Source organism: Cicer arietinum, chromosome 4 (genome assembly GCF_000331145.2).
Source record: "Cicer arietinum cultivar CDC Frontier isolate Library 1 chromosome 4, Cicar.CDCFrontier_v2.0, whole genome shotgun sequence".
NCBI lineage: Eukaryota > Viridiplantae > Streptophyta > Magnoliopsida > Fabales > Fabaceae > Cicer > Cicer arietinum.
This window is the reverse complement of record NC_021163.2, coordinates 43,207,219-43,224,807: the sequence shown is the minus strand read 5'-3', so window position 1 is coordinate 43,224,807 and position 17,589 is coordinate 43,207,219. Positions and strand designations below refer to the sequence as shown.

At 32.3% G+C, this 17,589-nt stretch overlaps 1 protein-coding gene across 1 annotated transcript; it reads left to right on the top strand.

The window, feature by feature from the left end:
* The first annotated feature begins 14,615 nt into the window (after nucleotides 1-14,615).
* On the top strand, nucleotides 14,616-15,625 carry LOC101505675 (ethylene-responsive transcription factor ERF107-like). The gene has a single exon (XM_004498014.4). It carries the CDS (start codon nucleotides 14,743-14,745, stop codon nucleotides 15,352-15,354), a length of 612 nt encoding a protein of 203 aa, XP_004498071.1. The 5' UTR covers nucleotides 14,616-14,742; the 3' UTR covers nucleotides 15,355-15,625.
* The last annotated feature ends 1,964 nt before the right edge of the window (nucleotides 15,626-17,589 follow it).

Sequence of the window (17,589 nt, the reverse complement as noted above, 5' to 3'; positions counted from 1 at the left end):
TACGTTTATGGTTTTCGGTTTTTTTGTAAATTGTGCAGACCCGTGATAGGTGGCACCTCGGTAAATGATACGGGCCCGTGATAGGCAGTACGTTTATGGTTTTCGGTTTTTTTGTAAATTGTGCAGACCCGTGATAGGTGGCACCTCGGTAAATGATACGGGCCCGTGATAGGCAGTACGTTTATGGTTTTCGGTTTTTTTGTAAATTGTGCAGACCCGTGATAGGTGGCACCTCGGTAATTGGTACTTTGGCCTGTGATAGGCGGTACATTTACAATTTACGTTATTTTAGTAAGCCGTGCAGACCCGTGATAGGTGGCACCTTGGTAAACGATACGGGCCCGTGATAGGCAGTACGTTTATGGTTTACGCTTTTTAGTAAATCGTGCAGACCCGTGATAGGTGGCACCTTGGTAATTGGTACTTTGGCCTGCGATAGGCGGTACAATTATGATTTACGGCCCTTCGAGGAGGGTTTTGGTTTGGAATTCCGAGTCCATGCATTTTGGCATATACGCATTGCATTAGGGTGCTTGGCACACGAGTCGTGTTTGAATCAAGTATATGATTGAGTGGTTTGAATTGGAATTGTTGTGGTAATTGTGTTGGAATTGCTAAGTGTTATGTATTGATTATCGTGTGTGAGTGCGATGGATTGTAAAACTGTTTCGAAAACCAATTCGTCGTGGTGATTGTGTGGGTTTTGCTAAGTGTTAAGTTTTGGAGTTATGTGTGAGTGTGATTGAATTAGTTTAAGTATTTTTGGAAGAATAAGCAGGGAAATCGATTTCCCAATCGATTGGATGAGTTGCAGGAAGTTCACTATTTTAACCTAATCGATTTGCCAATCGATTGTATAAATATATCTTTCAAAATCTTTTAAGAAATCGATTTGGAAATCGATTGGCAGAGAGGCAGGGAAATCGATTGCTCAATTGATTTATTAATGCTTTGGTCAGTTATGTATTACTTGATGGTTTGAGAACTTCATTTTGAGTTCATTGCTAATTGACAAGCATTATATGAACTTTTAGCATATGGAAAATCCTTTTAAGGTGCATGCTTAGTTGAAAGGTTATTTTGTGCATTTAAAACTTAAATGTTATGTGTTATCTGTTAATTTCGGTTGGTGACCCTTTACAATTATTGTGGAAATCTGGGCTTCGCCCTCAGATGAGAGTCAGGACGATCCTACCGGTTCGTACCCTACGGACGGGAATGGAGATGGGAACGCGTGACTGCAGTTACGTTAGGAGGATCTCACGGGGCGCGTGGAGATACTCAGGGTGTATAGCTTTTTGGTAGGATGATCAGATTAGGATGATGTATAGGAACTAGGTGTCCTTCTTTTTGGATTGAAGTATTTTTAGTTTGGAAAACTGTACTTATACTAATATTGTCAGTTTGACTTTTTACTTGAATGGGTTCCATGTACCATTTGTTGTTGTGTAAATGTTTTGGATTTATAATTGGAGAAACTCTTCCGCTGTTTGTAAATTATAATGACTCAATTATTTATCCAAAGGCATTTTCCTGATTTAATCATTTGTTTTATTTTAATTCCTTTTAATCTCTTTCAAAAAAAAAAATATACCCTCGCTTTGAAAAACGGGGTGTTACATATAGTGAGCTTGTTGTATTAATTTTATTAGTATAAATTGTAAGAGAGAGAGAACAAATTGAGCAGAGATTTGAGAGAAGAGAGGTACTTAGGTGAAGAGGAGAGGCGAAATGAGATGTCAGTTTCTCAAAACCAAAAGTTTGACGATATTTTAATAATTTATCACTATTATTTTGATAATTTATCATTATTATATAATATATAAATTGATAATATATGTTAGGCTAAATATCATCTGTGGTCCCTTAACTTAATTTCAGTTAACGTTTTAGTCCTTTATCTTTTTTTTCTTCCCGATTTAGTCCTTTATTCCTAACAATATCAAATAAAGTATGAAAATATGAGTTTATTTGAAGATTTGTGTTACGAATTTGATGAAATTTGTATTATATTGGAGAATATAATAAATTTTATGAGTTTTGTTTGAATTTTTTTTTTTTTGAATTTTTGTATAAAAAAGGATAACATTGTTGAAATTTTAAAACATAAAATATCAAATTGTCACTTAAAATTAAAATAAAGGACCAAGTCGGGGAAAAAAAAGATAAAGGACTAATACGTTACCTGAAATTAAGTTAAGGGACCACAGATGTAATTTAGCCTATTTGTTATTATATATATATATATATATAAAATTAAAAATATAGGGGATGTCGTGGCCCCTGCCCGCTCTCGAGAAGATCTGCCACTGATTGTCAGTCCTACAAAGGGAAATCTCCAAAGAGGACGAGGTGACAAGACTAAAGGATGAGGTTGAGAATTTGGGGCAAGTTGAGGAGGATGACAAGAAAACCATCGGCTCCTTGGAGGATGATGTTATAAAGGCCAATGAGGAATCATTTGATAATTTGATCATCGAAATCCGTGCTCTTAACCTAGAGTTTGATTAAAATTTGGATGGCCTAGATTGGGCCAAGATCTCCTTTAATGGACAAATTGTGAAGCCAAACCCTCTTGATTTTTTGTTTTGTTTTTATTTGTATTTATAATTGACGTCTTGGCATTGATCTTTGTCTTCATAAAAAACATAAGTATTTTACATTCTCCCCATTTTTGCAGATGACAAAACCTTGTTGTTGTTGAAAACTTCAAAGCGTTGATCGTTTTGATTTTTCTTCCCTGTAATATATGCTCAATTCCCATTTGATCTTGAATTCATGTCATTATGTTTTAAAGTTTGAAAGCCTACAAACTCTTTAACAACAACAACCTACAATATAGGGAATATAGCATCAAAAAGCATAATTAAAAGTGAAACATTGTTTAAGTCATACATCAACAAATTTAAGAAGTTAAAAGAAATGGTTGATAAAGCATTAAAAGAAAATAGCAGAAACTACAACAACCAACTACACATCATCATCCGGTGGGAGGTGAAGGTGGTCAATTTTGACGGACATACCATTTAGTTCATGCAACAAAGGTTCATGGTTTTGGGCAATGGTGGTCTCCATGGTTTGAAATCGGTTGTTGATGGAGGTGTCCATAGTCTAAAATTGTGTCGTGATGAAGGTTTGCAGGGAGTTGAGCTTGTCCATCACCAAGAGATTTGAGACTTGATCATCGTCCGACGCGGTTTCTTCTGGACATAGGCCTGAAGTTGTTCATTCCACACAATCTTCATACTCGGCAGTACATTCAAGTTCAACACATTGTTCTTTGTTGGTGTATACATCACTTCACCGGAAAGTCTACTTTAAAACGATCCAAGATCCTGGTGATTTCTTTAGCATAAGGCAAACTGGTGGCATTCTTGGAAGCAAATAGAACATACCAGACAAAAAGGACCAATTGAGATCAGTTCCTTCGATCATAAAGTACATAATATGAAGCTCAAATTCAGTAATATGTGAGTAATTTCTTGCCTTCGGAACCAAAATATAACTGAGGAAATAATGCAACAGCATGTTTTCAATGGTTAAATTGCCAACACCATATCATTGCCTAGCTAATTCAGAACTAGCCTGTGCCCATTTTCGTTCCATGGTGTTTTTGTAAAACCGGCACAATGATACATAAGCATCACATTTGGTAATATTTTCCCATTCACACAAATTTCCAGGCCTAAGTTTCTGATCTTCAAATGGTAGCTACAATATTTCTCCAATTGTTCGAGTTTCTAACTCAATGTATTTTCCCTTTATCTAAGACACCAACTTAAACCATTCCTTCTTAAGGTTACAGTAAAATACCCTAACTAGATCATCATAGATTGGGCCATTATATCTAATGAATGCCTCCAAATATTGCGCCCTAAGTAGCTTAGGAAACTTAAAGACTGAGAATGAATCATGTGTATCGTATTTCAGAGTTATCAACTTTTTATATGAGTAGTAGGTGCGAAAACAGTCGATTTCTTCCGGCGAGTGAAGTAATCTTGACAAATCAACAACATTGTCATTCTTAGCCCTCCTTTTTGAAGGATCCACTGCACATCCTTTGTTTGGGAACCTCTTTTTTGTGCATCCATGGTGGAGGTTGAAGAGGATGAAGTGTTTTAGATTTAGGGAAAAGTTTTGGGAATTTTGGGGTTTGAAGTTAAGTTGGTAGTAATCTTAGATGCAATTGATGATATTGAATAGATTTGGTAAGTTTTGCAAGTAAGATTGGATGAAATTTTTGGAATATGAGAAATGGAGAAAGATGTGTATTCAACTATTGAGTTTCAACAAATAACCTAAAACACGTGAAAAATACTTATATATGGGAAAAATTCGAATCTGTATTCGGCTACGCACTGGTTGTAGTTGAATACAGAGTTTTCTGGTAACATGTATTCGAATACAGTGTATGTGTATTAGGCTACGAGAAGAAAAAATTAATTTTTAAGGCAAATTTTAACTAAAAGATAATATATTTAAAATACATAATCATGTTGAGAAAGTATATATTCATACACAAAGATTTAATTCTATTAATTTATCAAATGAAGATTCTAGATTTTGAAGAGAAGTGACTGACAAAGTATTAATACCTTGCATTAGAGATTCTTTTCATTTCCATGATCTCTTCGTATCTTATAGAATGAATCTTTAGGCAATGACTTTGTGAAGATATCTTCTAGTTGATTATGTGTATCCACAAATGTAACTTCAATATTTCCCTTGAGAACATGATCGTGCAGAAAGTGATGTCGAATGTCAATATGTTTGGTTCAAGAATGCATGATTGGGTTCTGAGATATTATAGCACTGATATTGTCACATCTTAAGGAGATGCATCCGAGATCAAGTCCATAGTCACATAACTACTGCTTGAGCCATATAATATGTACACAACAACTGCCTGTTGCTATGTATTCTGCTTCAGCAGTGCTTAGAGCCACACATGCTTGCTTTTTACAAGACCATGACACTAATGCATTACCTAAGATATGGCAAATTCCACTTATGATTTTTCAATCTGTTTTACACCCTGCATAATTAGATTCAAAATAACCAACAAGATTGCATATGCTACCTTTTGGACACCATAAGCCAACATTGGTTGTTCCTTTCAAATATTTCATTATTAGCTTTACTGAAACCTTGCACATAAACAGACACTCATCATAATATTTGGTCGGCTGACTATTAGATATAAAAGAGAACCAATCATACCTCGATATTCTAATATATCTATTGATTTACCAGTTTCATTTTTATCTACATAGATTCCTAAGCCCATAGGAGTTGCACTTTTTTTACTGTTGTCCATCTCAAATCTTTTTAGTAGATCCTTAGAGTACTTTGCTTGATTGATGAAAATGACATTTTTGAGTTTCTAGATGTGGAGTCCAATGAAATAATTTAACTTACCCATCATAGACATTTCAAATTCTCCTTGCATCATTAATGAGAATTCTTCACATATTTTATTATTGATTGGTCCAAATATGATATCGTCAACGTAGATTTGAACATGTAAAGTGTGATCATTAGTTCTTTTAATGAATAATGTCTTATCAACTTTACCTTTTTCAAATCCTCGTTCACTTAGAAAGTTACTTAGCCTATCATACCAAGCTCTTGGAGCTTGTTTCAGACCATAAAGGGCTTTCTTTAATTTGAAGACATGTGAAGGATTCTTGTAGTCTTCAAACCCAGGTGGCTATTCAACATATACTTTCTCATTAATATAGCCATTGAGAAAAGCACTCTTGACATCCATCTAAAATAATTCAAAATCCATAGAGCAAGCATAAGCAAGTAATAACCAGATTGCTTCTAACCTTGCTACCATAAGAAATGTTTCATCAAAGTCAACTCCTTCTTCTTGATTGTATCCTTAAGCAACCAACATTTCCTTGTTTCGAACAACTATATCATTTTCATCTAGTTTATTCTTAAGCACCCATTTGATACCAATGATGTGTTTATTGCCAACATTAGGAACAAGTTCCCATACTTTGTTTCTCTCAAACTGGTTTAGTTCTTCTTGCATGGCAAGTATCCATTGATCATCCTTAAGTGCTTCACATACCTTTGAAGCTTCTATTTGAGAAACAAATGCCATATTCAAACAAGCATCTTGGAGTTTGAGCCTTGTAGTAACTCCTTTGTGTATATCACCTATAATGTTGTCAATGGGGGGATCTCGATGAGTTTTCCATTCTTTCAGGAGATCATTATGTTGATCTCACGACTCAATGCTGACTTCATTTTCTTGAATTGATTGATTAACTTGATTGTCTTTGCTTATATTATCACTTATAAAATCATCATCATCACAAAAGATATTTTTATCCTCTTTTAAGGGGTTAGATTCATCAAATGGTACATGCATAGATTCTTCTACTGACAAAGTTCTTTTATTAAAAATTCTAAATATTTTACTAGATAAGGAATAACCAATAAAGATACCTTCATCGGTTTTCTCATCGAATATTCCAAGATTTTCCTTTCCATTATTCAACACAAAGCATTTACATTCAAATATGTGAAAGTACGAGATGTTTGGCTTTCTACCTTTATAGAGTTCACATGGAGTCTTCTTTAGAATTGGTCAAATTATTACTCGGTTGGATACATAACAAGCTGTATTTACAGCACCTGCCAAAAAGTATTTTGGTAAACTTGAGTCGCTTAGCGTGGTCCTAGCAAGTTCTACCAATGATCTATTCTTTCTTTCAAGAAATCCATTTTGTTGAGGTGTTCTTATTGCATAAAAGTTATGGAAGATTTCATTTTCTTCACAATATTCTACAAAAGAAACATTTTGAAATTATCCTCCATGATCACTTCTTATTGATACAATTTTTGTTGCTTGTTCATTTTGGACTAGTTTGGCATAATTTTTAAATTTATTAAAAACTTCATTTTTATTTGCCAAAAATAAGGTCCAAGTGAACCTTGAGAAATCATCAACAATTACTAGTCTATATGAACTTCCACCAAGAATTTTAGTTCTTGATGGACCAAACAAGTCCATATGTATCAATTGAAGTGATCTTCAAGTTGATACAATATTATTGGGTTTGAAGGAAACCTTAGTTTGCTTACCCTTTTGACAAACATCACATAATTTGTCCTTAATGAATTTCATCTTTGGTAAGCCTACAACAAATTCATGCTTGACTAACTTGTTTAAATGGTCCATATGGATATGTGCAAATCTTTTATGCCATAGCCATGCATCATTATTGTCACTTACCATAAGACATTTCATTTTCAAGGATAAATCATCAAGATTAATTATAAAAATATTTTTAAATCGCTTACCAACAAACTAGATTTCATTTGTTACCTTATTTTGGATAATGCATTCATCTTTGTTGAAAGCTGTTTTGTAACCCTTGTCACAAAGCTGACTAATGCTAATAAGATTGTGCTTTAATCGTTCAACATATAGAACATCTTAAATTGAAGGAGATGGGGTTGCACCAACTTTTCAAATGCCCAAAATTTTACCCTTGTTGTTATTCCCAAAATTTTGTTTTGTCACAGGTCATATGTTTAGAACATCCACTATCCAAGTATCACATATTAAAGGTACTTTGTATGCATTCCTACAAAACAAGGTCATAATTTGTTAGGTACCCAAAATGTTTTGGGTCCTTGAGTATTAATACCTTTCTTGACCCACACATAATGCCTATTTGGAACACCAAAATTCCTAAAATGACAAGCATTAGGTGTGTGACCATTTATACAACAATAAAAGTATGTAGGAATAGATTTATTTCTATATTTAGGCATATGAGATTTATTTTGAACAAAATTCTTGTTATAGTAGTGATGATCAGTTTGCATAATTATAACTTTCTCTTTGTTGGATTGATCACTTGCCTTAACAAAGATGATTTTATTAATATTTGGTTTATCAAATTTTGAGTAACCAATACCACTATTTTCATTGGAATATCCTTGCATATTAAGAATATTTTCTAATCCAACTTGTCCCTTATCATATTTTTCAATGACTCTATTTAGTTGGACAATTTTAAAGGAAAGAGAATCACACTCATTGCATGTAAAATTATGTTTTAGTTTTTCAGAATCTTTTCCATAGTGTCAATTTTCTCTTTAAGAGAAGAAATTTGTTTCTTTTGAGTTGACAATGTTTTGTACATAATTTTGCATTTCATAAGTAATTCTTTTATTGCATTTTGAGCATCATTACACTCAATAATTAATTCACTATTAGCATCATTATTATGAGAAGAATATTTGTTAATAACCCATTCTTCTTTGTCGCATTGGTGTGATGTCATCAAAGCAACATTTGCACTTTCGTCACTTTCTAAATCCGAGGACGAACTGACTTTATTGTCCTCCCATGCTATATAGGCCTTTTTGAATTCTTTCTTTTTGAGAGCATTTCTCTTGACAATATTTGGACACTCCGCTTTTATGTGTCCTTTCTTGCGACACTCAAAACAAGTGAAGTTTTGATTTGTAGTGGAGACATCCTTCTTCTTGAAAGTTTTCCTTTTCTTAAAAGTTTTATCATTTTGAAGGAACTTACCAAATTTATTTACTAGAAAGATGATGTTCTCATCTTCATCTGAATTACCATCATCGATTTTCTCTTTTGACTCTGCTTTTAAGGCAACGTTCTTTGGCTTATTTTCTTGAATTTCATTCTTTTCTAGCCTTCCAAGTTCAATGATCTTAGGATTTTCTAGCAGAAAGAGACATATTTAATAGGATTTTCTTTTCAGAAATTCTCGTTACTTTAGGTTTCCAAGCCCTTGTTAATGATCTTAGAACTTTAAGGTTCAATTCATCATTAGTGAAGATCTTGCCAAGCGCCATCAAGTGGTTGGTCAAATGAGAAAATCTTTTCTGCAAGTCCAGAATAGATTCTTCGGGCTGCATTTAAAACAATTCATATTCTTGAGATAATGTATTGAGTTTAGAACATTTTACCTCAACAGATCCTTCATGAGTTACTTCAAGAGTATCCCAAATTTCTTTGGCTGTTTTGCATTGAGACATACGGAAGAATTCATCCATTCCAAGTGCTGATTGTAACATGTTTTTGGCTTTTTTGTCAAACAATACTTTCCTTTTGTCATCATTTGTCCATGAGGTTTTTATCTATCCTCTTTATTATCGATGATTGTTTTTGGGACATAAGAACCATATTATACTGCATCCCAAATATCATCTCCTTGTACCTCAAGATATGCATGCATGCGTATCTTCTAGAAGTCATAGTGTTTTCCAACGAAGCAAGGTGGTTTATTGCTACTACCATTATCTCTAAAAACTGGTTGTGCAGAAGCCATGAAAAATGACCGAGGAGCAAATTACCAGAACCTACTTTGATACCAATTGTTAGTACAGAGGCGCTCCTAAGAGGGGGGGGAATTAGGTGTTTAGAAATTTTCTGGTTTTTAGAGACTTATAAGCAATGGTACATCCAGTCCTCTTGCACACCACAAGAGATTTTCCACTATTTATTAGAAAAAGTACATGTCTAACTCTAAGACTTCTTTTACAAACTTCTAACAACCAACCTAAGATAGCACACTACTATCCTAGTTTACAACACTTGAAAAAAATACACTACTTTCCTCAATTTACACAATAACTTGAATGGTTTTACAACAATGACTTTGACTGAAATCAATAATGTATAATAATTGAGTACAATGATAACAATTTAATATGATTTTAAGTACAATAGAGAACCTTTCTCAATGATATGACAATGCGCATATGTACTTGACATATGAAAGTAAGACTTTGAATAATTCAATATATTTCAGAAAGTTTATTCAAAGTTGTTCTAAGATTGATGTAAAGATTGTTAAGTTAAATCAGAAACTAAGAAGTATTTATACTCCTTAGACATCACTTCAGATCAGTGGCAATCGTTCCTAAAGGTTTGATGAACATATGCAATGATTCGGGTTGAACCAGAATTAAAAAATTGCATTGCTTCGTAGTTGTATTCGGTTATATCATGAGTGTAATCTAATACACCTATGTAACATTCAATTTTATTTGAAAATTTCAAGCTTGTATTATAATACACATCCTTGTAGTCGAATACAGATGACTAAATTTTGCCACTGACTTGGTTTTGTATTCGGCTACATCATATTATAGTCAAATACAAAAATGCAGTTTTAGCTATTGACTTAGTATATTTATTTGGCTACACCATCTTGTAGTCGAATACAGATATGCAGTTTTTGCTATTGAGTTAAGTATGTATTCGGCTACAAGATGTCGTAGTCGAATACAACTTTGACTTTTGTCAAAAACTTGATTTTCAAACTTTGTTCATGCATTTTGACAATTTGAAAATTCTTTTGATGCATATGCTAAAATGGAAGGTTCTCATGTGCATTTGTAATATTAGATTGTATCATGTACCTTTCATATATAAGACTTCTAGCATATTGACCATAGTTGACTTGATTGTTGACTTCTTTTTGAGCTTGCAACTTGATCATTTTTCTTGGTCTTTGTCTTCATAAAAAACATTAGTATTTTACACTGAATTGTCTACATAGTTCATTCCATGAGTCGATAAAATTCTGGTAAGCTCTTGTACTACGCCATCGCTCCCTTCCTCAATGTGAGTGCGAATACTCGACACTTCAAGGATCTTTGGGAGGTGCGGTAATCGAGGATAGCCTCAATGTTCTTGATATATTTATTAGGGTCAGTCATTTCGTAGTACTAGTCAGTATGTGGAGGCTTTTCCAGATATTTTAGTTTTTAAAAATTCTTTACGCTTTCTATGAAGGGTCTTTGAGATTTGTGGCTTGTTTCCCTATCTGACAATGAGAGTGGTCATGAACGAGGTCGAGATCGAGTGGATTATCAGTGTTGGTTGATGTTTCTGGGAGGAGAGTTCTTGGGGGGAGGACGTTTACTTCGTTATGAAGTAGGCGATATTCTGTGTCCCCTCTTTGGGGGCATATCATGGAAATGGCAATGACGCATCCCCGTTCCTTCATACTTGTTCATGGAGTTCCTCATGAATGATTGTCAGATTGTTACCACGGTGGGGTCGCCTGTTGTTGACTCTCCACCCTTTTGAGGCAATGGTTCTATTCCTTGATCGTTTGTGATTGTTCAGGGATAAGTGTGATGACTTCGTTGAGTGTGTCCCCTCCGTTATATACCAAGGTGAGACCAGTGTTGGGTTCAACATTGTTGACATGAACTTTCGTGGATGGGGATGATGTGGCCTCGTCTATCTATTGTTGAGTGGTGGCATGAGTGATGATGTCAGGGTACTTCCTTACGTTGTTGTGCTTGTTGCTGACCATTAAAGGTTTTCAATGTTTTGAGGTTTAAAGTAGAGCAAGGAAACCAGTTCCCCACAAGCGACACCAATGATCTGAATTGGACCAAGTTGGTTGGTCGGCTTCGCTACTCAAATTGTGCTTCTTACTCGGTGCTACCTGCAAATACTTTGACGCTCAAGTAATTTGTTATTCGAGGATAGTGAGAGGTAGATTGGATGAGAAAAAGTGTACATTTTCTAGTACCAGAGGCACTATTTATATAGAATAAGATCCCAACCTAAAGGAGATATGGGCAGTAAGTGGCATTGAATGATGCATATTCTTCGCCGGGAATGGCGAAATCGTCTCTTTGCGACAATCTGATTAGGTCTAGCTGTAAGCCAAAAAATCCTAAGACTCCCGCAAAAGGGTTGTCGAACTGGGTCAGGGCATATGTGCAAATTTGAGTTGGGCCATATTAGACAACATATTTTTACTTAAAAGAGATTTGTAAGTTGTTTGATAAAACATATTTATATTAATTTAAAATAATTGGTTGATATTTTAAAGAAGAAAACTCAAACACTTTACACAAAACAAACCATATCTTTCAACAATTTCTCTTTTCAATACTATTGGATTTGGGTAAACTCTAACCTACCTCACGTCCTCACCTATGTGTATTATTATCCATTAACGAGGGTACTTTGATGTGATATGTTTAGGGCATTAAATTCTATGGCTTTAAATTTTATGATGCAAGTTGAGGATGATTGTCCCCATCTTCTAGTAAAAATATTTCTAGCTAAAGCAATGCATGTATTCACTTTTAGTTTAATTGATGCATGGAATTAGATGGATAGCAGACAAATATCGAAAGCAGCATTTTGAGGCCCAACTTTTGCATACAAGTTGCACAATTTTTTTTGTCCCTTGCTGCTTAAATGACTATATCCATTGCTCCCTATTGGAAAGCAGGATGGTGTGAGGGATTGTCAAATTACCAACTTGAAGATTGTGATTAATAAATAATTGTTTTTATTGGTTGTGGGCACACCCAAGAATGTGACCCTTCAACTTGCTAGATAACAAGATGCTACTGTGGCTCCATTCTCATCTAAAATTAATGTTTAACTATATTAGTATGAGTTCAACTCTTTTTAAAAGGTGGAATGATGATTTCTTGTGACGGTCAGTTAGATGTGTAAAATAAAATTACTAGTTGTAAAAAAAATCTTTTTATTTTTTTATAAGAAATAGAGAGCTTTATTAAGAAAATAGACCGACACAAATATTTAAAATAATTAAAAGAATAAATGATAAGAGAAATAGATCCATCAATCACTCCCCTGTATATTTATTTATTCATTAGTTAGAGTCTTCTCTATTTTGTATTGTTTGAAAATAATGAGAATCTTAACTTGTAAAGTAAACCATCAATTATGATGTATCTCACAGCTGAACATAGGACCCCCGTGCTTTGTTTTCTTATAGTATTATATACCACCAAGTGGCCAGATAAACGGACAGATGTATATTTTTTTTCAAAAAAATAAAATATTTAATTTTTTATATTCAATCAATGTAAAATATTTTTACATTATTAATACATTGTAATTATTTATTAATATAAATTTAAAAATAATTATAATAAAAAATTAAAATATTTAATATCTTAATAATTATGATTGATTAAAAATATAGATATTATTTATCTTATCGTATATATAAATTAAATATTAAAATAAGATAATAAAGAGGATAAGATTAATTAAATATTATGAGGGTGACAGCAAAATAATACGATTACGACAACAAGGCTACCGATACGAGATTTAATTAAACCTCATATGAAGATTTTAGAGTGGTGTGTGTTAAATTTTTTGTAGTATTTATTACATATACATAAACAAAAATAAAATTACTAAATAAATACATAATGTTCAAAATAAGTATATATACATTTGCTGATGTTAAATTCATCCTTGATGATATCAAAATCAGTATACCACCCAGGCCATATAGACAGTTACATAATTTGATACTGAAACCTTTAAGATAAAGTTAGTTCAAATATTAAATTTAAATATATAAATAAATTTGCAAGTAGTGTCTACAAACTAATATTTTCTTCGCTTGTAAATTTATTCATGTGACTAATTTTTATTAGATGTAGCCCTTACAAAATTTTAGTTATATAAAATTTTAAAATTTCATTTTTAGTCTCTATTAAAAAAAATCACATATTATAGTCCTTTTATAAAATTATTTTATAAGTTATTTTATTCTTTATTGAAATGAAACATATTTTAAATTTTAAATTTTTTTAATAATTTTTTACAAGTATATTTAGAATATTATTGAAAGTTCATCCACACAAATATATAATTTTTTAATTTGAGATGAATTAAATATAAATTTTTAAATATCATATGTTCAAGATAAATGTCTTTAAAATATTGAGCTTATTTTTTGTTGAGAAACTTTTTATAGTGTGTTAAACATGCATGTCTAATAATTAAAAAATATGTGATTTTTTTAGGTAATAAAAATGATTGTCTAATAATTTTGTACGGAATAAAATATGTGATTTTTTAAAATTTCAAAATTTTATAAATTTTATAAGCAAAGAAGTTTATTTAATCTTACATTTTATATGCCTCCTATGATGTATATCGTATATATTAGTTGTAGATGATACATACATAGTTAAACATACCTCGTTGTCAACTTATATTATAGACTTAATTATAATTTTTGTGTCTTCTTTTACCAATTTATGAAATTAGTCTCTACATTTTAAAATTGAATAGTTTTAGTCGTCAGTTTGAATTTTTAACTAAAAATTAGTGTTGTTGATTAGTATCGAATGAATAATACTCATGACATTGCAATGAAAAGACTTTAAAAGTTTTAGTTTCAAATAAAATTATTAATTTTTATAATTTAATTAATAATGTATAAACAATTCATACACCTAATTTATTCTATATTATAAATTTGTATACCATATTATTTAAAATATATTAAATTACTATTTTTTTAATTAAAATATCTAAAACACATACTAAAACTGTTAAGAGACCAAAAAAAAAATTCACGCATACTAAAACATCTAAAACACATATTAAATTCACGCATCGATAAAAAAAAAATACATAAGAGAAGAAAAAAAAAAACTAAAATTATATTATATTATATACAGCACAACAAGTGGTTATTGGTAGACCACACTAAAACACTTAATGGTCCACACCTTATTTGGGGCTTTAGATATGAGAGATGACCTGTTAACCAAAGCTTCGTCACAATACAGATTGAACCAAAAACTTCTAATGTGTGGGGACCGTTTCATAGTGAGCGCAAGTGGCATATAAAAATCAACCTTTGGCTGCTCAAATTTTTCAACTCCAAAATTCAATCACATGTTATTTCCTCAGTTTCTAAAGATATGACAACAGCAAAAGAAACTTCAAACTTAGATCTCATACGCTATCATCTCTTAGGTGATAACATCTCAGACCCTAATAATTTTCTCCATCCTGTTAAACTTGAACACCCTTCACCTGAATTTGATTTCACTTCATATATTTCAGATAACAGCACCACTTTCTTCACTTTCCTTGAAAGCTATGATTTGGTAGCAGACATGGAGTTCTTTACTAATAATACTTCTCCAACAAATGAAACAAAGCCTTCAAAGGAAAGGAATTCACCTGAACCAATTACTTTGGTGTCAAAGGAGACAAAGAAAGAAAAATGTGTTGTTGATGCGACGACGAGGCGTTACAGAGGAGTAAGGAGAAGGCCATGGGGGAAATTTGCTGCTGAGATTCGCGATCCGTCGAGGAAAGGAAGCAGGGTTTGGTTAGGTACATTTGATTGTGAAATTGATGCTGCAAAAGCTTATGATTCTGCTGCTTTCAAAATGAGGGGTCAGAAAGCTATATTGAATTTTCCTTTGGAGGCTGGAGTTTGTCATCCTAAGCCTAATTGTTGTGGAAAGAAAAGGAGAAGAGAGAGTGAAATTGAAGCTACAAGAAGTTCAACTTCAAGTTCATGAATAGAAATTAAGTGTGTTTGGTGATGTTGTACAAGTTTGTTTAGTTATTAGAAATTCTTGGATGAGCACTCATATGTCATAATCAATAAAAAGCTTAAAATACTACTAGCAAGGACTTATATTAGTTATTAGTTTAATGTTTTTTTAAAAATTAATTGGTTATGTCTACAAGGACTTTGCTCATCAAGTATGTCACATATTCTGTACATAGAAGCAAACATTAATGTTAATGTCTCTCTACACGGAATCAATGCAGATTTTTCTTGCATAATATGAAACTTTTGTTTGGGAACTTTGTTTTTGTGTCTAAACCTATAAAGCACAGGCTCTCTGACAAAAACATGTTACACAACACCAATATAGTTACCATAGAATTCGAGGGTAAGAGAGTAATAATAGGTCAAATACTCTAGTAATATAAGAGACTTTTATACACAATTTTCACCAAAAACTTTAAAATATAGGGTATATGAGTCACAAATCTTATATATAAACAAATTATTCTATAGTTAATGTGAGACTAATTGCAAAAACAAAAAAAAAAACCACTCACATTTGATCGCAACAATTCCCCAACAATTATACTTGCACCGCCGTTGAACATGCTTCATGACTACGTTGCTAGGAATACTAGGATCCAATCCAGCTTCCCACCAAGGTAAACTAGGCTCTGATACCACGTATTCGAAAAAACATAGACATTTATAGAACACAATCAAACATAAGAATATAACGTCATAACTCTAAATTTGGAGAAAAAACCAATATCATCCTCTATGAGAACTACATAATAAAGCTATGTGAATTTTTTTATAAAATATAGACTTCTCTCAAACACATTCTGCCCCCAATGCACACACACTTTTCAAAGCAAATACATGAACTATATCTCACAACACTCTAACAAAAGAGCATAAGATAAAAGAAGAAAATAAAATACAAACTTAAGGTGATTTTGACCGGTGCATACATATATAATCTTGACCTCTATCTCCCTTTACAATACTAGACAGTGTGGACATTTCAAGATTCTTCAATTTCAACTAAAGCCAACAATCTCCACATTGATTGATATTGATGCATCTTTGGCCTATTGTTCACATCGAAAATCATAATTTAAAATAACCATCGTATTCCACCATGGAAAGTATGTTGAGAATAATATGTCAAAAATATCTTTAAAAGATTTTATTTAGATTTATAAATATATTTAAATTTAAATATATTTAAGATTTAAAATAAGATATCATTAGGATATAAAATTAATATTTCTATTTAAAATATTTTTGGTTGTTTTTATAGAGAAATGAATAAAAACTTAGATTAAGGGTTTTCTCTACAAAAAAGAGATGTCTTCATACAAAATATATGACATATAAATCCGCTTCCGCAAATCCAAAATATATATAAAAAAATAAAAAAAAATAAACCCATTTGTGGTATCACAAACTAAGGTTTATACTTGGGAAGAAGATAATGAAGAAGAAACCAAATTTAATTTGGTTTATAACCAATAACCGATCTTCATATGTTACATGAGGATAGATAACCATAGCCAAAGATGACCTTCATGTGTTACATTGTTGAGTCTTCATCAATTTTTGTTTTAAGTCTTGTATTACTAATTTTATTTTAAGTTTTGTTTGTTTTCATGTGGTTTTATAGTGTTTATAGTATAGGAAAATAATTTTTATCTTTTGAATCAGTTAGTATGTTTTACTACTAACTCTTTCTAACCAAACAAACTCTCAAAGTATTTTCTTCTTGTTTTAGATATTACATGTCAATTACATTAAGGAACGAACAATCGAGAAGTTTCAGAGGGTTACTGCAAACACAAGATAGTTCTCAAAGTGAAAAACCGCCTTTTATTGGAGTCTCAAGTGCAGAAAAAAGGAGTAGGGGGTATTGCATTGTAGTGTACTTCCTAGCATATTTCCAGCCTCTGAGCGCATAAGAGAGGCTTTTCAGTGCATTTCATAAGCTTGTTGCACCATCATTATTTGTCACCTAGTGCATTGCACCCACACTGATATGATCTTAATAGTCATAGTTCACTTTAAAGATCGTTCTAGGTCAGAAACTTACAAATTTGAGTGAAAATTGCGTATGACTGGTTAATGCGATAAACAGTGCTACGAAACTCTGATTCGGCCGATTTTAAAACGAGGTGAAAGATGACGTTCCGAAACACAAGTTAGGCTTTTGAATCACCGAAAACCAGTATATAGAACT

Coding starts and splice junctions, on each gene's coding strand:
- LOC101505675 (XM_004498014.4), top strand. CDS start 14,743: ATGACAACAGCAAAAGAAACTTCAAACTTAGATCTCATACGCTATCAT.